Here is a 27,612-nt window from a genome sequence, read left to right as displayed (position 1 = left end):
AAAGAAATTATGTCATATGACTCCTCAACAAATGTCATCTGCATCGGAATGGTTTTCCCAAATTTCCCCACACTAAAAAAAGCTATATCAACCTACAGTATTCATCAGAGGTGGAGCTTCATAACGAATCACAAGAAAAAAAACAATTGGAAAGTCTCGTGTCAAAATTTCCATGCAATTCCTTCTTGTGGCTGGACATTATCAGCAAGGAAATTGCATGGGGCATCTTCTCAATTGATGGTGACAAAGTTCTTTGATACACATGACTGCACAGTACAATACAACCAAGGAGGGGCAGACAGAATGTGCAACAGCGCACTAATTAGCGATTTGATTTTCCAAAAGATCGCTGCTGACCCACAGTACAAAATCAAACACATCCAAGTTGATGTGAGTTAGCATTACGGTGTGGGCATTTCGTACAGGAAGGCATGGTACGCCCGACAAAAATGCATTGAAATGCAGTACGGGAATTTTCAGCAATCCTACAATGATCTCCTACAATTCTTGTGTAACTTACAAGTGTCCAACCCGGGAATGATTGTCGAGATGGAGTGTATTCCTTCCGAACTACGTGGTTCTGAATACATGCATTTCAAGTATGCATTCTGGGCTTTCAAGCCAGCAATTGATCGATTCCGCTCCTGCGTCCCAGTTATATGTATTGATGGTACACATTTGTACAACCGGTACAAAGGGCATCTCCTTCTAGCATGCGGATACACTGCAAACAAAGAAATATATCCACTGGCTTATTCAATAGTTGACTCGAAAAATAATGCTAGCTGGACTTGGTTTATACGACTACTCGTCGAACATGTCTTCCCCGATTACGATTCAATGTGCATCGTTTCGGATAGACATGCTGGAATTGATGTGGCGTTTAAGAACGTCAGACAATTGCATGGCCGAGTGAAACGTAGGTATTGCCTTAGACACCTGCGGAGCAATGTCCTGACAAAGGTCAGCAGAAATCGGTGGTTACGTAGATTGATTTGGGAAGCTGGTACTGCTGTTACAACAAATCAATTCAATGAAAACATGCAGACCATCCAACAAAACTGGCCCAATGCATACAACTATCTGGCAGAACTCGATGAAGAGACATGGAGATTATGTCACGATGGGGGTCATCGGTACGACATTATGACAACCAATCTATCTGGGTCATTTAATAACTCGATTAAGAGTTGCCGAATATTGCCTGTCACGGCAATCGCACGAATAACTTTTCACAAGTTACGAACAATGTTTGCCGATAGGCGTACTGTGGGGGAGATGATGCATCAGCAGCAAATGTTTTTCACGCCAAAGATTTATGAAGATTTGGTTGCTAAAGAAAATGAGTCAAAAAATGCAAGCATTGAAAGATATAATGACACTCTTGGCATTTACAGCATTGCTTTAATTTCTGGATACATGGCTCACAGTCTGCACCATCATTTTCACGCCAACTTGGCAGAACGAACATGCAACTGCGGCAAGTGGAACGTGGACGGAATACCGTGTGCACATGTGATAGCAGCTTGTAATTTCCGAAGGGAGGCATTTTACCAATTCATCCCACAAGTTTACTCCGTCTAAAACTACAGGAATGCTTACGCAGGTAATTTCTATCCGTTGGTCGAAAATACTCAGTGAACAAATCATATCACTTACCTTCTGCCTATTAACGCTAAGCGACGAACACAAAGAGGCCAACAACGAACAACAAGATTTCCCAATGAAATGGACTTTAGTAGCAATCGCAGAACAAAATGTAAATATTGTCGAAAGACAACACACTCTTCTATGCAATGTCCAAATTTAAATCATTAATAAAATCGAATATTTTAGTTCAACAGTCTAATAAATTCTTTTTTTTTTCACTTACAAGTACATCAAAATAACACTTTTAATTAAATAATGTCATAAAAGATTTTAGATCTACATTGCTACAGCCACACAAAATGACAAACGGAGTCAATTAAAAGTGTTAAAACTCACGGACTTCTAAGTCCAAATAGGACTTTGCTAAAAATAAAGTCCTAAAAGTCTGACACGAATAAATGGGAATAATATATCATATTTAATTGGAATACTACATTGTTAAAAACAGAGTCCTAAAAGTTTGACACGGATCAATTGAAATAATATAATATATTAAATTAGAATACAACATTGGAATACGAAGACTACATATTTTAAATGAAAAAAATGAATTACAAAATACAGTTGACATACATATTTTAAATGAAAAAATATGAATTACAAAATACAGTTGATATACGGCAAGCTTAAATCGCTAACGCGGATAGCGAGTCTCTATGCGAGAGAAATGCACTCCACAAAGACGGTTTTCCTTGCTTGGTGTCCACTTTCCATGCAGCGATATTTTGGAATCCACCATATTTATTTTACCCATTCGGGGTTATGATTCCGGCCTACATGGCCGAAACATGGGACCATGGAGGTTTCGGCCTTGTAGGCCGAAACAGTGTGGTTCCCAGAACCGGCTTGCTTTCTCCTGGACTGTTATGAGTTTTAATTCATAAATTAATTCTCGAGATTAATGGTTAGTTGTTACAACAGTTTTTATCTGATTTTAAATATCAGAATAAATGTCAAATTAAATGTTGTTTAGTACACAACCTCCTATATAAGCTTATGTAGGGAGCAGCAGATTTCACACAGAAAAAGTAGTGAAGAACTACGAACAAAGAGACACAACACACACAACAGTTTTCTTCTCCAAAACTCTGCTCCTACTCCATTCTTGAAGCTGTGTTCTACCCGTGCTCTAGTTCGCCAGGTTCGTTCGTTTGGGTGCTCAAACGTCGAACCGTTGTACGTTTTATCCTGGGAAGCCTAGACCACAACGCTCCTAGCACTATTGGGAGGTGGCAAATAATATTTTAAGGAAAAAGGCACTTCGCCTAACTCGTACTAATCTTTCTTCTTCTCCTTTTTTCTTGTTTTGGATTATGCTCTAAGCAAAAATTCTTTCTGCTTTCTTGTTGATTGGAATTGTAATCTGGAGGATTACAAATTCTATTTCGGTTGATATAAATATATGTATATCTTTTCCCGTATATATATATATATATATATATATATATATATATATATATATATATATATATATATATATATATATATATATATATAGGGATGCACTCAGGTGCGAATAAGTGCCCAGGAAGAAATATGCGAACGAATCAGCACGTGACACGTGTCCAGATCTAATAGCTTAAAAAAACGCAATGGCATTTTTGTAAATAATTGAACATCGAAGTGCAAGTAAAATCACTTACAAGTGAACCTATTTTCACCTATAAGTACATGTAATTTTGTCTTGTTAACATTCACTTCCCGCAAACATTAATACACATGGGTACACCTACTTATAACTATAGGTGCAACTATTTATAACTAGGTGCAACTACTTATAACTATAGGTGCACCTATTTTCACCTATAAGTGCATGTAATTTTGTCTTGTTAACATTCATTGGTCTGAGTTCAGCGGGTAGTAATACCCTTGAAAACCACCTGTAAACATTCATGCACCTAGGTGCAACTACTTATAACTATCTGTGCAACTACTTAGAACTATAGGTGCAACTACTTATAACTATAGGTGCACTTAGTATTGATGCTCAGTGTAAATTTTTAATTGCACCTATAATACATTTTACATCCACTTGTAATATATTTTATATGCACTTCGATGTTCAATTATTTACGAAAATGTCACCGCATTTTTTTAAAAAAAATTAGTGTTTCTCATCCATTAGATCTGGACACGTGGGTGGACAGAATCCAATCCTACTTCGCACCAGGCGCGAAATAGGAATGAATTCTGTCCACCCACGTGTCCAGATCTAATGGATGAGAAACACTGATTTTTTTTTTAAAATGCGGTGGCATTTTCGTAAATAATTGAACATCGAAGTGCATGTAAAATATATTACAAGTGCATGTAAAATGTATTATAGGTGCAAGTAAAAATTTACACTGAGCATCAATACTTAGTTGCACCTATAGTTCTAAGTAGTTGCACCAATAGTTCTAAGTAGTTGCACAAATAGTTATAAGTAGTTGCACCTAGGTGTATGAATGTTTGCGAGTGGTTTTCAGGGGTATTACTACCCGCTGAACTCAGACCAATGCATGTTAACAAGGCAAACTTACATGCACTTATAGGTGAAAGTAGGTGCACCTATAGTTATAAGTAGTTGCACCTATAGTTATAAATAGTTGCACAGATAGTTATAAGCACACCCAGGTGCATGAATGTTTGCGGAAAGTGAATGCTAACAAGGCAAAATTACATGCACTAATAGGTGAAAGTAGGTGCACTTGTAAGTGATTTTACTTGCACTTCGATGTTCAATTATTTACGAAAATGCCACCGCATTTTTTTTTAAGTTATTAGATCTGGACACGTGTCGCGTGCTGATTCGTTTGCATTTCCCTCCTGAGCACTTATTCGCACCTGAGTGCATCCCTATATATATATATATATATATATATATATATATATATATATATATATATATATTTGTGTGTATATATATATATATTTCGGATATATATCCAATAATATTTTATATATTTTTGTATGTATATATATAAATACTATTTTAAAATATTAAATCGATTTTGGTTCATTATCACCAACATACAATAACAATATTCCTTTTTCTTTTAAGGAATATAGCTAATAGCTTTAGCAGCTGTGAATGGTTGTGCTTAGACAACATGGGAGATGAGTCAGCCACATGACGATTCCCACAAACAATAATTGAGCAGAAATCGTATACCTAGCCGAAAACATGATTTTCGTTTTTTTTTTTTTATAAGTTTTAGTTTTGAGTACAAAACTCAACTAGAATCAGTCTTGCGGACGTTTAATCAGGATCTTTAACGACATCAAAGAATCTTCAAGTTCCTCCAAAGAATTCAGTTTCAAATTTGTAAAACAGTATGCGAATCAAGTTTTTCCTAGCATTGTTAGGGAAGTTGTTTCTATGTCTGACTGTAAATATTGTTTTATCATTCGATCCATCCTTATTATAAACGCTTCAGCCTATGATTAATGAATTAACTTCTTTATTTTCAAAAAAAAAAAAAAAAATACGGAGTACATTTTTAGTCAAATTTTAAGTTTATTCATAGCTTCTGTTATTATAAAACGTCTAATTTTTACAAAATTGAGAAATCAAATTTTAGGCTATAATTTTTAAAGTCACACATTTTACATATTTAAAATAAATAATGTTGAATAATAAAATATAAGCGGAAGAGTATACATTTTCATATTAAAAGTTCTTAACTTCTAACACAAATTACTAATACAACTGGCCAACTGCTATGTGTGTGTGGGGGGTGACTTTTGTAGTAGTGTGGCATTTTGAAATTTAGGAAAGTTCTATAACAATATTTTTTTAAAGAGTATGTAATATCAAAATTAAAGTATAGCTCTTTCACCCATTTTGTATACATAATATACTTAATATTTATTATAGTTTTTAGATAAAATGACACCATTTTTATTCCCTTAGTTGTGGTTGTGGTATACATTTATTCTCTTACTTTTCATAAAATAGATTTATTCGTTATTTTATTTTTAGAAAATCGCAGAAATTTAGTCCATTTTAATTTACTAATATTATTATATTTATAATTTTATATAGGGAAAATGACATTTTTAATCTTTGAATTGTTTCACTTTAAGAAATTTAATCCATTTTAATTGATTTAAATATATTTAGTCCATTAATTGTTGAGTGCTTGTAATGTTATATAATTATCAAACTCTGTTAGTGATTTTTTTATAAGCTTATTTTTATCATTTAAAATCAATATCTATTGTTAACGTTTCATTTTCTCAATGTAATGTTATTTTTAACAATCAATATCTATGGTTAACAATGTTATTTTCAAAAAGCTGCTCAAAGTAGTTTTTTTCAAACAACATTTTGAGAAAGTCATTTGCATGTAATCACGTATCAACTAAATAACCAAACATCTTTCTGCAATTCGTTAATGCTATCAACTAGTCAAACTTACTAACTCAATTAACTAACAATTATCGGCTAACAACATTTACCAAACATCCCCTATACCTTAACGGGTTGTTTGGTTGGATGTATAGTAGTTGCAATTCAATTACAATATAATTCTTTGGCCTCCCGAATTACATTGTTTGATTAGAGGGAATTATAATTCTCTCATTTTGTTGAATTGCAATTCATACCCTTTACCATATGAATTGCAATTCAATGGTGAAAGGAAATGGGAAAAAGGAAGAAAAAGACTTTTTTTACTCTTAATTATTATTAATTTTATTATTACACAATGATATTTTAGTCTTTATACCACTTTTTTTCCTTCTCATACCCAATAATTCAATTCTTTTCTACCAAACATTGTAATTTGAATTTCTACTTTATTCTCATCTTTTTTTTCCACTAAATTATACTCCCTCCGTCCCAAATTGGTTGTCTCATTTGCTTTTTGCACGCTTTTTAATGAATTAAAGTAAATGCTATGTATTTTCCAATTATGCCCTTCACTTTTTCACTTTTGGAAATAAAAGCAAAAGTCATAAGGGTAATTTGGGAAAAAGTAGAATGATGGTGATGTTCAATTTTGGAAAGAGGACAACATTTTGGGACAAACTAAAAAGGAAAGTAAGACATGCAAAATGGGACAGAGGGAGTAATTCATTTCCTTCCCATCAAACTCCTGCAATAGTAGAGAAAATGTAACAAAAAGAGTAAAAGCATTAAGCACATGTCAATATACCACAATAATTAATTAAATAATGGGAAGGTAGGATGCGTGAAAATGTTATAGCAGATGAAGTGAAAGAGACGGGTCGGGGCGTGTGCCCCGTGGAATTACCCGGTCACGTGCTGGGCATCAAAGCTGTCTGTGGTTGCCAGCCCAGACCTGCATACGTGTCGCCCACGCACTGGTGCCGCTTCAGCTTTTTAAATTTAACTACGGATATTATGGCCCCGCAAATCCTTGTACCGGCCCCACATTTTCGACCATTTGATGTTTTCCACGTTTTTTGTTTTCAACACCGGCCCCTCAAAGTTTCCGAAATTGTAATTCGCCTCCCTCGAAATCTTCGAAATTGCGTTGGGAGTTCTGCGGAACTTGGGAGTACGGATAAGAAGGACACCTGTCGAGTAGAAAGGTATGATTGAAGTTGGGATAAGAACCATGCGTCACTGGTGTTAACATGTGGCCCATTGGCCCCCACTCATGTCTTTAATACATTTGGATTGTACAAATTTATTTATTTTTTACAGATTTTATTGGCTCTCAATGGTCAATAATAAAGTTATAAGATATTTATAAAAATAAAATGTTTTATTCCCCTAAATATCACCTCCATTATTTTACTTGATGTGATTTCCATTCATTGGTTGTCCATGAATTGATAATTCACCACTAATTAAAATTAACATTTAATTACCAATTAGATGTTGTCATGTCATAAAAATTAAATTAGAAATATTGGTCCAACTATTTATATAGTTAATGAGATGAGTTTGTTATAGGTAGTTAGTTTCTTCAGCTAAAGTCTTGTACTGCTCCACCTATTATGGTGCTTAGTATAGCTATATAAACCCGTGTAATCTCTCTAGCTTCATTCATCATAAATTATATTACTTCACTTGGTATCAGCCTACTTTCGGTCCTATGGCCTCTAACAACTCAACTCTTCCCGCTAATGCCACCACGGAGGTTGCCCCGTCCACTGACGAGGTCGCGCCTTCCGCCCAACGGCCGCCGAATACACTCCAACAGGCACACCATTATGTGTCCATCAAGCTGACAGCCACGAACTACTTGTTCTGGAGAGCGCAGCTCGTGCCGTTTTTGCGAGGACAGAACCTTTACGGGTTCGTAGACGGGACTCACGCATGTCCCCTAGAGTTCTTGGCCGCCTCCACGTCGTCGACGTCCCCAATGGTGAATCTGCTTCATGCCGCCTGGACACAACAAGATCAATCGATCTTAAGTATGTTGTTTTCTTCTTTCTCCGAAGAAGTGTTGTACCTGGCGATCGGTCATACCACCTCCAGAGGCGTCTAGGTTGCGGCGGAGACGGCCCTGGGCTCCACTTCACGGTCTCGTACACTGAGTTTGCTCACTCAGTTACAGAGTCTTCAACAAGGAGATTCCATGCCTTCTGCATACCTGGGTCGTGCGCAGGTACTGGTCGAACAGCTTGCGCAGGCTGGCCGTCCAATAGGGCTTGATGAGCAGAATCTACACATATTCAGAGGACTTCGGCCGGAATATCGGTCACTGGTGGCGTCTCTTACGACCAAAGCTGCTCCGTTGTCTATTCCCAAAGTGGCGAATCTCCTCAACACTCATTGCTACTTATTTCCAGAAGAAGCCATCCCGCCGCCGGTCGTAGCCATGGTTGCACACCAGTCGCCGTCGAACTACAGAGGTCCCTCCGATGGCGGTCGTGGGCGTGGACGGAACCATCGCGGCCAGCGTGGTAGAGGGCAGCGCGGTCGTGGCGGCATTCGGTGTCAGATTTGTGACATTCCCGGCCACACCGCTCTCACTTGCTACTGGAGATTTGAAGACTTCGACGGCCAGCGACCCACCCCTGCGCAACCAGCTGTCCATCACATGCGTCAACCTCAGGCACATGTTGTTTATCAACCGCAACAGAATGATCTCACCTCCGCCCCCTTCTCTAATGTATGGTTGCCGGACAACGGGGCCAATGCTCACGCCACTCCGAACGCCGATGGCTTAAGCGGTGTCGAGTCATACTTGGGTGGTGAGTCGCTACACGCCTACACGTCGGGGATGGAACATGTTTGATCATTCGAAATACTGGTTCTGTTTCATTTAATTCAAAGTCTCGGTCTCTGTTTCTAAATGAAGTGTTGCATGTTCCTCAATTACGTGCATCTCTTCTTTCTGTACAAAAATTTACTCAAGATAATGACGTCTTTTTTGAGTTTCACCCTACTTACTTTGTTGTGAAGGACCGTACCACTCAGCAAATTCTTCTTAGGGGTCCTACCACGAGGGGGATGTACTCGTTGAATCTATCCAAACCAGCTGCATTCCTGTCCGCAAAAGCGTCTCCAGATATATGGCATAAACGTCTTGGGCACCCACACTCTCGTGTGTTAAAACAAGTCTTATCTTCTTGTCCAGTTGTAGGGTCATTTCATTCACTGAATAAATTATGTACTGCGTGTCAGATGGGCAAGTCTGCGCGCTTCCCATTGTCACGACTAGAAAAATCGAGTTCTAAAATTCTAGATTTAATCTTTTCAGACATTTGGGGTCCTTCACTAGTTCCGTCTGTTGATGGGCATAAGTATTTTGTGTTCTTCGTGGATGACTTTTCCAGGTTTATGTGGCTTTATCCTATGAAACTTAAGTCAGATATTTATTCATTGTTTGCTAGGTTTCGGGCGTTGGTGGAAAACCAATTCTCCACCAAGATTAAGTGTATTCAATCAGACATGGGGGCCGAGTATCTCAAATTAAGTACGGCTTTTGCCGCCGCAGGTATACAACACAGAAAATCATGCCCACATACACATGAACAAAATGGCCGTGTGGAGCGCCGAAATTGGCATGTGGTCGAAACATGCCTTACACTGTTGGCACGTAGTCATGTTCCCCAAAAGTACTGGTCGTATGCCTTTGAGTCAGCCGTGTTTCTTATAAACCCCATGCCTTCCACTGTTTCGGATGGTACGAGTCCATACTATAAAGTGTATAATCAACATCCTGCATATGCAATGTTAAGGGTGTTTGGGTGTCAGTGTTTTCCTAACCTACGTCCATACAACACCCACAAGATGGACTATCGTTCAATATCATGTGTCTTTCTTGGATACCCGGAGTCTTTTTGTGGATACAGGTGCTTGGATCGGGAGTCTGGCCGGATATACATTACACGGCATGTTCGGCTCAACGAAGCAGTGTTCCCTTTTGCTAAGCCACTGCCGCCGGCCTCCTCTAATGAAGCAGAAAGACAACCATGGGCATGTGCCCCTATCCAAATGCACACGTCACAACCAGCTAGTTCAACCGCTCGGCCTGAAGTCAGTACGGGTCATGCGCCCACTGGACAGCAGGTTCAGCCGCTCATTCCGACGTCATCTTCCACGGCGGGTGCGGCTTCATCTAGATTTCAGCCGTCCACCTCGTCCACGACGACGATTCGCCGCCGACGTCAACGCTAACAGCGCCCTATTGTTCGTACGCATGTTATGCGATTACGGACTACTACTGATGCTCAGCGACGAAAACCTACGGCCTTGATTGCATCAGTTGATGATGACGAACCCATGTGTCATTCTCAGGTGGTTCGCCTACCACAATGGCGTGACGCCATGGCCGTGGAATTTAATGCGGTGATTAACAACCCGGGATGAACATAATAGGGAGTAAATGGGTATTCGTATTAAGAGAAACTCTAATGGTTCTATTGAGCGCTACAAGGCTCGTTTGGTAGCCAAGGGTTTCAATCAAATTCCGGGACAGGACTATGTGGAAACATACAGTCCTGTAGTAAAACCGACAACAATCAGAATCTTACTTTCTTATGCAGTTTCAAATCGGTGGACAATGCGACAACTCGACGTCCATAACGCCTTTTTAAATGGCTACGTCACCGAGGATATTTACATGAAACAACCTCCCGGATTCGTCAATCCAAATTATCCAGGTCATGTTTGTAAACTGCAACAATCGTTGTATGGCTTGAAGCAAGCCCCGCGCGCCTGGTTCACTAGACTCCATGACTACTTGACTCAGATTGGTTTCCGACCGTCCAAGACGGACATCTCATTATTTATTTTTGATTTAGGCAATACTCGTGCTTACCTACTTGTGTATGTAGATGATATTCTCCTGATGGGGAATGATCCTGATATCCAAGGTGTTCTAATGAAGCTTTCAGATGTGTTCCGGATTCGTGATCTTGGCAAGCCAAGGTTTTTTCTTGGCATTGAAGCCGTTGATGTGCCGGATGGTCTAGTGCTCTCCCAGAAGCGATACATGACTGAGCTTCTACGGAAGGTCGGTATGGACTCGTGCAAGCCTCTGGCCACGCCCATTGCTGTGTCTACTCAGCTCACGACCTCGCCCCCACTTGATGATCCGACGCCGTATCGTCAGCTTGTTGGTTCACTTATGTACCTATTAATCACCCGTCCGGATCTGGCTTTTGCTGTCAACAGACTGTGTCAATTCATGCACATTCCGACGCTAGAACACTGGGCTGCGTTAAAAAGGCTCCTGCGGTATGTAAAGGGTACTCTAGATCTTGGCCTGCGTCTAGCCCCCTCGGCTACGCCGGTTCTACACGCCTTTTCAGACTCGGATTTGGCTGGCTGCTCTATTGACCGGCGTTCAACTGGGGGATACGCGGTGTTTCTGGGTCCCAATTTACTATCTTGGGTATCAATTTACTATCTTGGGTATCTAGGAAGCAACAGACGGTGGCGCGTTCCTCTACCGAAGCCGAATACAAGGCACTAGCTGACGTAGCTGCAGAGGTAACATGGATACAGTCTCTACTAGGTGAACTCGGGTTATTGCCCAAGACAGTGCCTGTGCTTTGGTGTGATAACTTAGGAGCAACCTACTTGTGCTCGAACCCGGTTTTCCACGCACGGACGAAGCACGTTGAAGTATACTACCATTTCGTTCGTGACAAGGTAGCTATCGGTGCACTCAAGGTTAACTTTGTCTCCACACACGACCAGCTCGCTGACATCTTCACTAAGCCATTATCCGCTGCTCGGTTCGATGAGTTACGTACTTACGTTGCAAGCTGGGCGTCGTTCCCTGTCCCCCGCCAGCTTGAGGGGGAGTATTGGTCCAGCTATTTATATAGTTAATGAGATGAGTTTGTTATAGGTAGTTAGTTTCTTCAGCTAAAGTCTTGTACTGCTCCACCTATTGTGGTGCTTAGTATAGCTATATAAACCTGTGTAATCTCTCTAGCTTCATTCATCATAAATTATATTACTTCACGGGAAAAAAAAATATGAAAAATATTTAGCATTATTATATTATGGAATAAGGTTCAAATTGGCCACTGAATGTAACCTGAAAATGCAATTAGACCACTGAACGATAAAAAGTGCAATTAGGCCACTGAACACTACAAATGTATGCAATTTCACCTGATAGCATGTTACCATCAATTTTAGCAGGTTACATGCTTACGTGGCAGCTGAGTTGGCATTTTTAATAATTTTTAAATAATTTTTAATAAAGTTCTTTTAAAAAAAATTATTTAAAACAAATTTAATTTTTTTATTTATTTTTTTTAAAAAATTATTATTAAAAGTTATTAAAAATTATTTAAAATGCCAACTCAGCTGCCACGTAAGTAGGTAACCTGCTAAAATTGATGGTAACATGCTATCCGGTGAAATTGCATACATTTGGAGTGTTCAATGGTCTAATTGCACGTTTTTGGGTGTTCAATGGTCTAATTGCATCTTTTTTTCGTTCAGTGGCCTAATTGCATTTTCAGGTTACGTTCAGTGGCTAAATTGAACCTTATTCCTTATATTATTATTTATAAAATCCTCGACTCAAGCATAGTCTTCAACATCCTCTCGAGGCAACACTATGGGCGAGGTCTCTCAGTAGCTACATTTGGCAAATTATATCATATACCAAATGTCAACTCTTATGTAGTGTGATGATATTTTTGTTACCATTCCAAATAGGTGATCAAAAGATTGAGTTTCGATGGTTAAAATTACAGATATTACCTTATAAAGAATCACGTTTCAAAAAATATATAATATACCGTACCATATACATACAAATAATATTGTAAATTAATAAAAGAAATTATATGCATCAAAATAATATAGTAGGTTCAAAAGAAATTCATGTATATAATATAATATTACAAATACATAAAAATTACATCAATTAATCAATTATTACTTTATATATATATATATATATATATATATAGAGAGAGAGAGAGAGAGAGAGTAAATACCACCTATGGTCCCTCGAGTTTGGTGGCATCGCCATCAATGGTCCTTAACTTCCGTAATTACCATCCGTCATCCTCCGAGTTGTAAAAAGTTACCTTCTAGCGTCTTTCCGTTACTTCCTCCCGTCTTAACCGTCAAAATGGAAGGTAATATTGTCATTTGACTTATACGAAAAGAGTTAATACCAGCCAAGGTCTCTCGAGTTTGGTGGTTTGGCCATCTTTAGTCCCAAACTTGGCCAAAAAATATTAAAGAAAGTTGGTGCTTTCTCAACTTCCAACTCGAACTCCCTCTTCTCCTATACAATATTAAAGAAAATTTACAAATGTATAAGGGTCGTTTACTTCATTTATCTGTTTTTCCATTTTCAGTTTTCCATTTCTCTATTTCTCCTGTTTTCTTTCTCCATTTTTCTAGTTTTCCTTCTCCATTTTTTCAATTTTCCATGTTTCCATTCCTCCAGATTTTTATTTCTCTAATTTTCTGATTTTATTAAATACACTCATCCTATATAGCATTTGCACATTTCTACAACAACAACAACAACAACAACAACAATAATAATAATAATAATAATTTAATAATAATAAGGAATAAGGGTCAAATAGGCCATCCAACCGCACACAATAATGCAATTAGGCCATTGAACTCAAAAAAGCAACAATTAGGTCCCTAAACTAACCCATTTCAAACAATTTGTCCAATTTACAGGTTTTCCCCTTTCTAACAGGTTACTCAATTTAAAATATATTTTAAAAATAATTTTTTTAAAAAAATTTAATCCAAATAAACTAAAATTATTTATTAAACAAAAACAAAAAAAAAAAAAAAAAAAAAAAAACTTAAACTTCGTCCGCCGGAGACGAAGAACGTATCTTCGTCTCCGGCCATGGAGACAAAGGGACCTTCGTCTCCATGGCCGGAGACGAAGATCCCTTCGTCTCCATGGCCGGAGACGAAGATCCCTTCTTCGTCTCTGGCCGGAGACGAAGAGTCTCCTCGTCTCCATGGCCGGAGACGAAGAGTCTCTCGTCTCCGGCCATGGAGACGAAGAATGGATCTTCGTCTCCGGCCAGAGACGAAGAACGGATCTTCGTCTCCATGGCCGGAGACGATGATGCGTTCTTCGTCTCCGGCGGAGACGAAGTTAGTTAGTTTTTTTTTTTTTTTTTTTTTTTTTTTTTTTTTTAATAAATAATTTTAGTTTATTTTAATTAATTTTTTTTAAAAAATATTTTTAAACATATTTTAAATTGGGTGACCTGTTAGAAAGGGGAAAACCTGCAAATTGAACAAATTGTTTGAAATGGGTTAGTTTAGGGACTTAATTGTTGTTTTTTTGAGTTCAATGGCCTAATTGCATTATTGTGTGCGATTCAGTGGCCTATTTGACCCTTATTCCTAATAATAATAATAACAATAAATAATAGTAATAATAATAAGAATTTAATAATAATAATAATAATAACAATAACAATAACAATAAAAATAATAATAATAATAATAATAATAATAATAATAATAATAATAATAATAATAATAATAGCATTTGTACATTTCTACAACAACAAAAACAACACCAACAACAACAACAATAACAATAACAATAATAATAATAATAATAATAATAATAATAATAATAATAATAATTTAAAAAAATAATAATAACAATAAATAATAATAATAATAATAATAATAATAATAATAATAATAATCCTTTATATAATAAAGCTATATGGTTTGGGAAATAATTAATGCTACAATTAATGCCACAACATCGTTTATTATTATTAAAAAAAAGGCACAACATTTAAAAAATAAAATAGCTATATATTATATAATCATATAAAAAATATACTTTTGAAAAATAAAATACTTATATATTATATAATCATATAAAAAATGTGTTCAATTAGAGTTTAAATTTACACATACAAAATTTGAAATTTGCTTTCCAAATGTAATTATCTTAGTTATTATTCGTATTGTGAAAAAAAAAAAAAAAGCACAACATTTAAAAAATAAAATAGCTATATATTATATAACTATGTGGTCCAATGGTACCCGGGTTGGACTTCCATTTGGAAGATTATGAGTTCGAGTCTCAGTTGAGGCGTTATTAGTTCTTTGTGTTTCAGTAAGTTGAGAAAGTATATGAACAGATACTACAATGTAATAGAGCCAGTAAAAAAAATGTGTTCAATTAGAGTTTAAATTTACACATACAAAATTTGAAATTTTCTTTCCAAATGTAATTATCTCAGTTATTGTGAAAATTATAATATAGATGAAATACAATTAAAGAATAAATTAATGTAATTATGTAAATTCTCTCTATAAGTTTATTTGAATATATGCACATAATTAGAGATTATATTAACCATACAAAATTATAATTTTAAATTTAATTTTAATTTTAATTGTAATTTTGTATTCTATAAAAATAATAAATACTTGACCAATGGAAGCTCAAAAATATTATTATATTAAATAATTTAAAATATTTTAGTTTTTCTATTTTTTATTTATATTTATAATAACATAATTTTTTCCGTGCATCGCGCGGGTGAATTACTAGTAATAATTTAATAATAACAATAACAATAATAATAATATGAATATAATAATAATAATAACAATAATAATAATAATAATAATAATAATAATTTAGTGCTAATAATATAATAATAACAATAACAATAATAATAATAATTTAATAATAACAATAATAACTTTAAATAATAGTAATAATAATAAGAATTTAATAATAACTATAAATAATAGTAATAATAATACATTTGAAGAAGAGAATATGAAAGAAGGAAAATAATGGAATATGATGCAGCGAAACTTGGGACTAAAGATGGCCAAACCACCAAACTCGAGGGACCTTGGCTGGTATTAACTCTTTTTGTATAAGTCAAATGACAATATTACCCTCCATTTTGACGGCTAAGACGGGAAGAAGTAACGGAAGGACGCTAGAAGGTAACTTTTGACAACTCGGAGGATGACGGATGGTAATTACGGAAGTTAGGGACCATTGATAGCGATGCCACCAAACTCGAGGGACTATAGGTGGTATTTACTCTATATATATATATATATATATATATATATATATATATATATATATATATATATATATATCAATATAAAAAAATCTTATTGAGATATTTTAAATGACCTATATAGATATGTCTTTTAAATATAGACACAAGTGTCAAATAGGTCCATTTACTACTTCGAAGTGCTCAATTTCCCCCATCAACTAAAACATAATCTAATTGGACACACTTACCTCTAAAAATTTGTCGATTAGCTTTTTTTGCAGGTTACCTCCAGGTTGCCACTCCACACTGCTGACATGTAATTTTATTTAAATAAAAACGATGATAATGTCGAATTTACTTCATAATCTCCAATGGGATTTAACCTAAATCAAATTAGCAATAAGATGGAATGATATCTATTTTGAAATATAACATTTAATTTGCTTGCACAAAGTCATTTATACTTGATATTATTTACTTTGTAGTTGATGAAAAAATTAAAGGAAAAAAAAAACTTTATGCTTAGGTGTCGTTAAGGCTGCTAAGTGGGATTTCATATTGCACCCACAAAGTAAAGGGGTACAAGTCCTATAGAGTTCCCAATAAAAAATTTATGTTGTTCTAAACGGCTAAACCAAATTAAAACTATTAGGTCATCCCCAACATTAAATTTTTGGGGTTTTATAATAAATTTTTTAAAAAAATATTGCGGTGAGCTGGATGCGAAAGGGAATGAGATAGAAGAAATTAAATTTGATTTAGGTTGTGTTGATTTTTATATGAGATTTAGAAAATAAAACAAGATTGATGCACGTTGTGTGCACCAAATCACCAATAGCCCCTAGTGAGCACGTCAAGGTTATTTCACCAGGCACCTTATAAAGAATAAACTTTGTTGTTTTGTTTCACAATCAATTACATCAAGACTCTGATCTATGCTACAAATTCGACTAAGAAGATGTTGACAATAAGCAAATTCGTGACCTTTTGGTACAAAAACTCATGCTCTACCACTCGTCACTCCTTTCAAAGCTAAAAGCCTAAAAATGACATTTGTTTAATACTTAGGTGATCCCAGCTTCGTCGGACTAATTCTAAGCCCAATCAACTCACCGTCAGATCCTAGTCTTCATGTCCATAGAAGAAATCCAATAAACATCTTTCATTCTCTTGTGCCCGTTTTCCATTCATGTTTTCAGGCGTATTTGAACCACACTGTCATCTTTAGTAGTGTCTTCAAGTCAAGTGACGAACCATTGCACTAAGCCCCGTGGTGACAAAGTGACACTTTTTCTATGGGGACAAGCGGTCAAGTTTTCACTTTTTACCAAACAAAATTTAAAATAATGTAATTTTAAATAATTAAAAAATAGAGAAAATTTCAATTTTGGTCCACTGACTATTGGAGTTGTGTTAATTGCAACACTTAACTTTTAAAAATGTTAATTTAGTACCTTGACTATGCAATTCTTATCAATTTTGGTCACACCGGCCAAATGTGACCGAAAAATTTTAACTCATTAAATAAAAAGGGCAAAAGCGTCATTTCATGTTATTCAAAACTCCTTCTGGCTTCGTTCTCCTCTTCTCCAACCTCCTTCTCGCTTCTTCTCCAATCTCCTTCTCCTCTTCACTAATTACATCTTATTCAACACACAAACTGAGACAGAAGTTGCATCTTTTTCAATTACAACGTACAATTAAACAGAAGAAATTATAGTGGTGTCATGTTTAGCCAGATCTCAGGCACATATCAAACATTCTCCAAATATTCTCTACACCTCAAAATGCCGTCAACGGCAAAGCTCATTCTCCGATATTCTCTGCAAACTCAAATATTCACTCTCCGATATTCTCGACTTCCACCCAGCGGCAAAGCTCACCGTCACTTGGGTCCCAAGCCCATCCTTCATGAACTGGTTGTAAGATTTTCCCTAATAATATATATTATATATTAATTATTAGGGCCTTAATTAAGTGGTGCAAGTTGACTAGGCTTATTAAGTGGTCTGGTTGGACTTAATAACTAGTAGTTGTTAGTCAACCAAACTCTGTGCCTAATATAATCCTGGATTGATGGGATACAGGATGTTGGATGTTAGCACATTCAGTTACGGTACTCAGACTACTCAGTAGATACCAATACACCATCTAGGGTTCTGAGTCAGGTCTGAGGCAAAACATGGCTAACGGTCTACCGTTAAGAGGCAACACAACAGGAACATCAACTATGGCTGGAGATCAACACGGTTACGCTTACGCTCTCATACGAGGTCAGGTTTCTCGTATACTAATATTCAGTATAGTTAGATTATTGTATATCTAACATTTGGTTTCAGAGCCATTTATAATCTTTGCCTGGTTGATTGTTTTGCCTAAAACAATATTCAGTTTTCATATTCATGTCTTGTATATTAATTCTTTGAAATATACATACAACATATATCTATTTAGTGAAGATATAATTAAGCAATTTAGGGTGTATGTGTTGGGTGAATTAATTACACTTGATTCTGCCAAAAATTAATTTTTGGCATTAAGCACATTTTTAATTCCTTTTGGTTTTTGGAATTATTTGTTGTGATTTTGTTTGGGATTCACGGAAAATTATTGGAGATTTTTTTTTTTGGCGAATGGATGGTTACAGTTAAACAAAAAAAAAAGAAAAAAAAAAGTAATGGTAATACACGCAACATTAAGAAATGTTTGTGTGATTAAGGTAATTACAATTATCATTTATATTTATTTACCATATAAATATTTGCCTTATTAATAATTACATATTAATTTGGTAAATGGTAATTATTTAGTTTATTATTATCATATTTATTTTACCTAATTTAATAATGTATATTATTTTGGCAAATGGCAAAAATATGGTAATTGTTTGTTTTTGGATAATGTCTTTTAGTTTCCTCTTATTTTGACATTGAATTCATTATTAAATTATTATTCAATTTAGGAAAATATTAAGTTTTAATTTGCTATTTGAATTTTAATTTAATGTTAAGGTGCATATTAATTGTCTCAAGTGTTACAATTTATTAAGAATTTATGAGTTAATAATAATATAATAATATACTAATATGCAAATCCAAGCATGTTACGTATATTCATTAATTATTTTTTATTATAATTATACATTCATAATAGCATGCATTAAGGTTGGATTTAGCATATTATTAACTCATAAAGTCATTATTAAATATCATTCAATTTTGGATCCTTAGGCTAATTTTAGACATTATAGCCTATTAAGGTAGCTTGTTTTGGTTTCCCCTTAATTATGAGCACATTTTAGTCTTATGTATCTCTGGGACTTTAGAACCTATTTTGAATAAGCTATTTGGGACCTATCTTGGGTCATATTAAAGTATGGATCCCACCATTTTGATTGATATTTTAATAATAATTATAGCTCCTTATAACATGTTTATTAAGTTTTAATCATTACTAACTACCATATTTTGGTATTCATCGTTGGTAATAATATTAAGTTTTGGGTCTACTTCAGTATTAGACCATTTTCCATCCATGTTATAATTCATTTGGGCCATTGAGGTTTATGAGCCTAATTTGAGAGATTAAGTGCTATAATTATTGTCTCGGCCTGTTTAGAGACATTAAGGATTTAATTGTTATTTTGGCCATTAAGAACTGATGTACGGGAAAGAGATGGTGAGTAACGGGTGTAAATTGTCGTTCCGCAAGGGATTGGGACTATGGCACGTACTTGAGTGAGAACTAAAATTCTAGGCACCAAAGTATTAGAACCCACAAGAATCCAAGCAAATTCAAATTCAAGGTTGGGTAATGTCAACAATTAAAGGCTAAAAATCTAGTTAAGACAATGCAATTTAAACACAAGTAAACACAATTGGTAGGGAATATCCCGACCAGCATAATTTTACCCCGGCTGGTGTGCCTTTGTTCTTGTCTTCTTGTCTTTGCAGGTAACAGGTCGGGCTTCTTGTGAAGAACTCGGTCGGGGTCCGACCAGGAGTTGCCCGAGCGGGAGTGTCGACCACCGAGTGGTAGCCCTTTGGCGAGAGAGCTGACAAGAGACACGTGGCGGCTCCACGCGTTGACAGGCAGGGCACCCGGGACGGCGACACGTGGTGGCTACTTGGGAAGCATGCCGAACGGCCGGATTTGTGTCTCCAGGCGCCGCGGCTATAAATACCCGCGACAGCTACAGTGTGAGGGACTTTTGGACGATCGATAGGTCGTTGTTAGAGATTCCCGACCGCAGTCAGTCGGTACTCAGAGCAACCAAGTAGATTGTACTTAGGGCCTTCACCGTGATCAATAAAAGACATTTACTTGCTTTAATTGGTCTCATATTTATTTAGTTACTGCTTACGTGGCAATTAACAGTATCATTTTGGCGCCGTCTGTGGGGACCCGTACAAGAAAGCTATTGTCTTGACGAGCACCCGATCACTCATTCACCATGTATCCGTGGGCACAAAACCACTTTGCCGACGACCAGGCGGATGCAGCGAGCTCATCCGACCACCAGGCAACACAACAAAAAGGTCAGATGATGGACCTCAACCTCAATCTCTCACCACCACATCCATCCAACACATACCCGGCCGCCCAACAGCCGGTGAACTACATTCAACCGGGATACCCAACACCTGGTCAGCAATATCCGCAGCAGCCGATGATGTATCCCGGCCAGTATCCATACCCGGTCCCACCTCAACCGTACGGGTATTGGCCAGGCCAACCGATGTACTACACGCCCCCGGTTGGCTATCCACCTTACACGCCTGCGTACACGGCTCCAGCCGCCGCCCCTCCAGTTTACCCGGCCGCACAGGCAGAGCCGCAGCATCAGCCCGCTTCCCGGGCTCGACGCTCGGCTCGTTCGCGGTTGGGGTCGGGGGGTGCTGATGCGATGGAGGCACCACGGCAGGCCCAGCAACCAGCGGAGGTTCCTGCTCAAGCGGAGGACCCCGAAGAAGTTGCCTGAGCGGTAGCTTTTGATCGTCTTCGACCGGCGATGCGACAACGTTTGGGGCCCCAAGACCCGAACCGCCAGCCGAAAGATGTACAGATGCAGGAAGCTAGCCAGGAGGCTTCATCCGGGCATAGCGGGTCGAGATCTCATCGACGACGACGCGCTCGGGACGCAGCCCAAGCTGCCCAAGCCGCCAAGCTCAACGAGACCCGAGGATTGCTCTATAATCTCCAGGCGGAGTTTGCGCAATTCAGAAATGCGCACCCTGCAACACCCCCGGTCGACCAATCGACCTTGCTTAGGACGCCTTTCACGGCCGAGGTAATGGCTCAGCCCTACCCGCTTGATTTGAAGGTCTCCGGGGAGAAAAGTTACGATGGCCGTACGGACCCTGAGGTCCATGTTAAAGATTTCTACGGCAACATGATGCTGAAGGGCGTATCAGACGCCGTGATGTGTAGGGCTTTTTATTCCACGCTCACCGGTCGGGCGGCGGAATGGTTCCGAACTTTGCAGCCGGGCTCGATTGCAAATTTTGATGCCTTGGCGATCAAGTTCGTGAGGAAATTCATCACCTCCATGGTGGTGAGAAAGTCCTATATGTACTTGGAGAAGGCCAAGCAGCTTGAAGGAGAGAGCTTGACCGACTTCCTCGTCAAGTGGAAGGCGGCGGTCAGGGAAGTCGAGCCCATGGATGATGCGACCGCTACCCACATGCTTCACATCTCCCTCCGGGCGGGTTATTTGTACCAGGATTTTATTCTACACCCCCCGGCCACTTATGAGGAGGCCTTTCGAAGGGTCACAGATTATGCCAACGCCGGCGAGGCGAATGCCGTAAAGCGCTCGCAGGAGGTCGGGTATTCGTCCCGTAAACCGGCCGGCCGGGCGGAACACCGATCGGGTGATGACCATCCCCGATCCCGCACCAGGCCTGGTGAGTTTACAACCCTGAACCGATCCGCAGCGGAGGCCATGCAGTACGCTCAGTCCTGCAATCTCATCAAACTCCTCCATCCCGATCGAGACGGCCCCGATAAGAGTAAGCACTGTGCTTACCATCGATGTGCCGGGCATGACACTGAGGAGTGTACCCACTTGCGCCAACTCTTGGAGGACTTGCTCAATCTTGGGAAGTTGGACAAGTGTGTGGGGAAGAGAGAAGACACCAAGAGGAATACCGATCGGAGAGATCACCGGCGTTCCCATCACCGCTCCGATCGTTCCGATCGTGATGGACGCTCCGATCGGTCAGGTCAGGACCGAAGAGACAATCGTCGTGATGACCGACAGGACCCTGACCCTCCATCTAGCAGCCGACCAGCAGGAAAGCCGACCATCCACGTCATTTTTGGTGGATTGGACGATGCTTCCCGGTCGAGGGGCAATTGCCGGGTCGCCGTTGTAGATTCCCGGGATACTGGGAAGAGGCAGAAGATGGAGCCCATAACCTTCACCCTCGAAGATCAACCCAGCAGCGGTGACCACGGCATGGAGGCGCTCGTGGTCACGATTGATGTGAAAGGGACGGATGTCCAGAGGGTTATGGTGGACACTGGCAGCAGTGTGAACGTCCTTCATTTGGACGTGTTTGAGAAACTTGAACTTGACAGGAAGGAGCTGACTCCGGTCGGTGTACCACTGTCGGGATTTACCGGGGCTCTTATCTACCCCGAGGGAAAAATAACGCTCCCGGTCGAGATCGGCACATCTCCGAAGTCGATCAAGACGGAGTTAGAGTTCGTTGTGGTCAACCTCCATTGCGTCCACAACATTATCTTGGGCTGACCTGCAATCATGAAGATCGGTGGGATAATTTCGATGCCTCACCTCTGCATGAAATTCCCCACCCCCAATGGGGTCGGTGTAATCCGTGGCGACGTCCAATCCGCCCGAAAGTGTTACACCCGAGCGGTTAATAGACGTGACTCCGGTCAGTCTTCCCGGGTGAACACTATAGCCAAGGAAGAGGCTAAGGACCGGAAGGAGCAACCCGAGCCTTCCGAGGAAATAGAGGATGTTCCCCTGTCCGAGGACCGGCCGGACAGGAAGATTAAAATTGGCCGGGCCCTCAGCCCCGAGCTCCGAACAGAAATCCTTGCCATACTCCGAGAGTATGCCGATATCTTTGCATGGGGGCCCAAAGACATGCCCGGGATAGATCGATCGGTAATTTTTCACAAGCTAGCCGTCGATCCCGCAGCAAAGCCGGTCGTGCAGAAGACCCGACACCTTTCTTCCGATCGCCGCGAGTTTGTCAGAGAAGAGGTTAAGAAGATGGCGGCGATCGAGCACATCCGTCCGGTGATCTATCCCGAGTGGGTGGCGAATATTGTCCTTATTCCGAAGCCCCCAGCTTGGAGGATGTGCATTGACTTCACCGACCTCAATAAGGCCTGTCCGCTCGACCCGTATCCTCTACCGAGTATCCATCAGATGGTCGACGAGACGGCCGGGGCCGAGTTGATGAGCTTCATGGATGCGTTTAAGGGTTATCATCAAATTATGATGCACCATGAAGACAAGAGCAAAACAGCCTTCGTAACCCCGGACGGGCTGTATTGCTACCGAGTGATGCCATTCGGCCTCCGCAACGCAGGAGCGACCTACCAGAGGATGGTCAATATGCTCTTCGCCGATCTGCTAGGCCGAACGATGGAAGCTTACATTGATGATATGTTGGTCAAAAGTCGGGACCGATCCGACCACACTCGGGACCTCCGGGAGTGCTTCCAAATTATGAGGAAGTACCAGTTGCGGCTGAACCCGACCAAGTGCACATTTGCGGTTTAGACCGGGAAGTTCCTCGGCTACATGATGACCAAGAGGGGAATCGAGCCCAACCCGGCCAAAGTGAAAGCGATTCTGGACATGCAACCACCTTCTATCGTTCGGGAGGTCCAGCAATTGACCGGTCGGTTGGCAGCTCTCAGCCGGTTCCTCTCTAAGTTAGCCGAGCGCGCTTTACCCTTCTTCAAGGTATTGCGTAAGGTAAATGGATTCGTCTGGGACGAAGAATGCCGAGCAGCTTTTGATGAGCTAAAGGAATATCTCATGTCAGCAATCGTGCTCTCAAAGCCCGAGCTTGGGGAAGAGCTAGACGTGTACCTCGCCGTGTCCGATCGTGCAGTAAGCGCAGTATTGTGCCGAACCGATCTAGAAGGGGTCCAGCGACCGGTGTACTATGTAAGCCACGTGCTACATGGTCCTGAGCTCCGGTACTCCCGGTTAGAGAAGGTCGTCTACGCCTTGTACATTGCCGCGAAGAGGTTGGCTCCCTACTTCCAGGGTCGAGCAATTCGCGTGTTAACCGATCAGCCGATCGGGCCAGTCCTCCGAACTGCTTCATCATCCGGTCGCCTAGTCAAGTGGGCGTTAATGTTGACCCAGTACGCGATCGAATACCGACCGAGACCAGCCATCAAAGGTCAAGCCCTTGCTAATTTCTTGGTCGAGTGCACCGCCCGGGATACCCGACCTCCCGAAGTAGCGGATCCCGAGGCTGAGTGGTGGTCGCTGGCTACTGACGGGTCGAGTAGCAAGAAAGGAGCAGGAGGAAGAATGGTGGTCACGAGCCCGGAACGATTCAACGTCTATTTCGCCCTCATGTATCAGTTCCACCCGACCAACAATGAAGCCGAGTACGAAGCCTTCATCAATGGCTTACAGTGTGCTCGGGACTTGGGGGCTGAATACATTCGAGCTCAAACAGACTCAGCGCTCATGGTCGGGCAGGTTCTCGGAGATTATGAAGTCAATAGAGAGTGTCTACAATTATACCGAGACCTAGCCATGGAGAAGCTCACGCAGTTCCGGGGGTATACCGTCCGGCACATACCCCGATTGGATAATGCCGATGCGGACATCTTGTTCAAATTGGCTCAAGACGCCCCGGAACACATGTCGAAGATAGCCCGGATTCTGGTGATCCCGAGACACAGCATCCATCGCTTGCCAGTCAATCCAATCCAACCGGTAGAAGACAATTGGATCACCGATCTGAAGAAGTTCCTCGAACACGGTCGGCTCCCAGACGACCCCCAGCGTGCTCGGAAGGCCAAGCTTAGAGCCCCGAGGTTCCAAGTCTTGGACGGTCATCTGTACAGGCGATCATATGGAGGTCATCTCATGCGTTGCTTGACCGCATTTGAGGCCGATTTGGTCATGAAGGAATTGCACTCGGGCATTTGCTCGTCACATCAAGGAGGCTGATCGTTAGCTCGTCGTATCATGCTGATCGGGTATTATTGGCCGTCCCTCCAGTTAGACTGTGAAAAGCTAGCTCGGGAATGCGAGACGTGCCAATTGTTTGCCCGGATGCCTGGACGACCGGCAACCTTCTATCAGCCGGTCACGACTGCGATTCCCTTCGCTAGGTGGGGGGTAGACATTTTGGGGCCCTTCCCTCAACTCTCCGGTCGGAAAAAGTTCGTGATTGTCGCCATTGACTATTTTTCCAAGTGGATTGAAGCCGAGCCGTTAGCCACGATCACCTCTCAGCAATGTGCTCGTTTCCTTTGGCGCAATGTCATTTCCTGCTTTGGCTTGCCTGTACATCTCATCAGCGACAAGGACCGCCAATTCGTAAGCCAGTATTTCCAAAACTTCTTGGCCACGATCGGGACGACCCACGTCCGGTCGTCGGTGGCTTACCCGCCGGGAAATGGACAAGTAGAGAATGCCAACCGGACGATTTTGGAAGGTCTAAAAAAGAAGCTGCACTCGGCTGGTCGTAGTTGGGCTGATGAGTTGCCATATGTATTGTGGACTTATCGGACGACCCCGAGGGAGGCTACTTTGGAGACCCCTTTCGCCCTGGTTTACGGAGCAGAAGCCCGACTCCCGATCGAGGCCTGGATCCCGACCGATCGGGAAAGAACTTACAACGCGGAGGAGAACGAACACGCGATGGTCGTGGATCTCGATGGAGTCAAGGAGAAGAGAGAGCTAGCCGCTCGTCGTATGGCCGAGTATCAGAAGCGAGTTAAAAGTTCAAAGGATGTCCGAGTCAACCCTCGTTATTTTCAGGTGGGAGATTATGTTTTACGACGAAGGGAGGCCAGTCAACCTTTGGAAGGTGGAAAGTTAACTCAAAATTGGGAAGGGCCGTACGTCATCAGCGCGGTCGTGCGACCGGGGACATACCGACTGGAGACGACAACCGGTCGAATAATCGAGGGGACTTGGAATTTCGATCACCTCGTTATGTTTAGGCATTAGCCTATTTTTTGTAAATTTTGGGCGAAGTGGGGGCTCGACCTGCGAGTTAGCCCCGATCGTCATGTATATTTCAATTTCATTGTTGTAAATATTTATTCAACCGCCTGCGAGCGGAAAGGTTCAATGTATATACGATCGGTGATTGCTCGACCGTTTGCACACGGCGGCCCGATCGGTTATTTTCTTTACCTTCATTGCATGTAGGACATCTCATTACCAAGTCACATCGACCGGACGAGTCAGTCGAACGGTCAAATGCGCTCCTCTTCGGCGGACACTTGGGTCTCGCCACCGATCGGGAAAGCCAGAGCTCCCAGCATAATTCCCCGATCCGTCCAACTTCTTTCCACTATCGCACCCACTCGTGCCTCGAGGGCACAATAGTGTGGGGGCTAGGATGAAGTATTGTAGGCCCGTCGCTCGGGAAAACCCCGACCGTGGAGGCTTACCCATTCTCAAAATTTCGACAAGGCCAAGAGATCGGGTAAACCTGATCGGGCAAGCCAGTTTGACGTCGAAACTGTGGACGCACGACCGGGCCTTAAAGCCATAAGGTCGGGTGTCGAACAAGTCGAGTAGTGCATGACCGGGCCAGAAGGCCATGAGGTCGAGCATTAAGGGTCGGCGTATGCATGATTAAATATAAAAGTTCGAAGAAAGAAAACGGACGAGACAAGTTAAACAAAAAATGGATTTCATTAATTGAAAAAGTGCCCGGTACAAACTCGGGACCGGGCTCCCGATCAGCGTCACTTTACAAAAATAAAGAAGTACTAATTCTACTTCTTCGTCTCCTAGGCTTCACCCTTCTGGGACGGCTCTTTTCCGCTCGAGGTAGCCGCCGTGGACCCGCTCGGCTCAGCCGCTTTGTCATTTGGGGCGAAGGGAGAGGGACCGGGATCAGCGAGGTCGGGAAGAAGGGCAGTCAAGACCAACTGAAGGTCGTCTCCTTCAAGAGCTTGCCCCAATCGTTTATGGGCCCTCTCGAGCATTTTTCTTTCCCCGGCTTTGAAAGCCCACCGACCAAATGAAAGGATCAGGTCCTCCCCGATCTTCGTCCTCCGGGCCGCCGTTAGGAACGCCGAGCCCGTCTCGTTGTCTTTAAAGACGGACTGGGCCAGCTCATTCGGGTCCTCCAATCGAGCCTTCAGCTCCTTGGCTTCCCCGATCGCCCGTTGTGCGACCTTCTCAGCCAGGACCCGGTCTTCCTCGCTCTTCTTGAGGTCATTTTGGACCTTCTCCAGCTCGGCCTGGATGTCCTTGACTTCTTGAAGGCGTCGGGCAGCGGTCTTCTTATGCCGATCGGCCTCGTCGGCTAGCATAGCTCGACCCTGTAGGAGTTGGGCCGC

The 27,612-nt window shown here is 40.9% G+C and overlaps 2 protein-coding genes across 2 annotated transcripts; both read left to right on the top strand.

Moving 5' to 3' along the window:
• Positions 1–549: 549 nt before the first annotated feature.
• On the top strand, positions 550–1,584 carry LOC109153833. Its single transcript, XM_019301705.1, has one exon. It carries the CDS (start codon positions 550–552, stop codon positions 1,582–1,584), a length of 1,035 nt encoding a protein of 344 aa, XP_019157250.1.
• A 6,602-nt stretch (positions 1,585–8,186) lies between these two features.
• Positions 8,187–8,849, top strand: LOC109153832. The gene has a single exon (XM_019301703.1). It carries the CDS (start codon positions 8,187–8,189, stop codon positions 8,847–8,849), a length of 663 nt encoding a protein of 220 aa, XP_019157248.1.
• Positions 8,850–27,612: the final 18,763 nt, after the last annotated feature.

The sequence above is a fragment of the Ipomoea nil genome, unplaced genomic scaffold (genome assembly GCF_001879475.1).
Source record: "Ipomoea nil cultivar Tokyo-kokei standard unplaced genomic scaffold, Asagao_1.1 scaffold2545, whole genome shotgun sequence".
In the NCBI taxonomy this organism is placed as follows: domain Eukaryota; kingdom Viridiplantae; phylum Streptophyta; class Magnoliopsida; order Solanales; family Convolvulaceae; genus Ipomoea; species Ipomoea nil.
The sequence above is the reverse complement of the archived record's forward strand: the minus strand, read 5'-3'. Positions and strand labels throughout refer to the sequence as shown.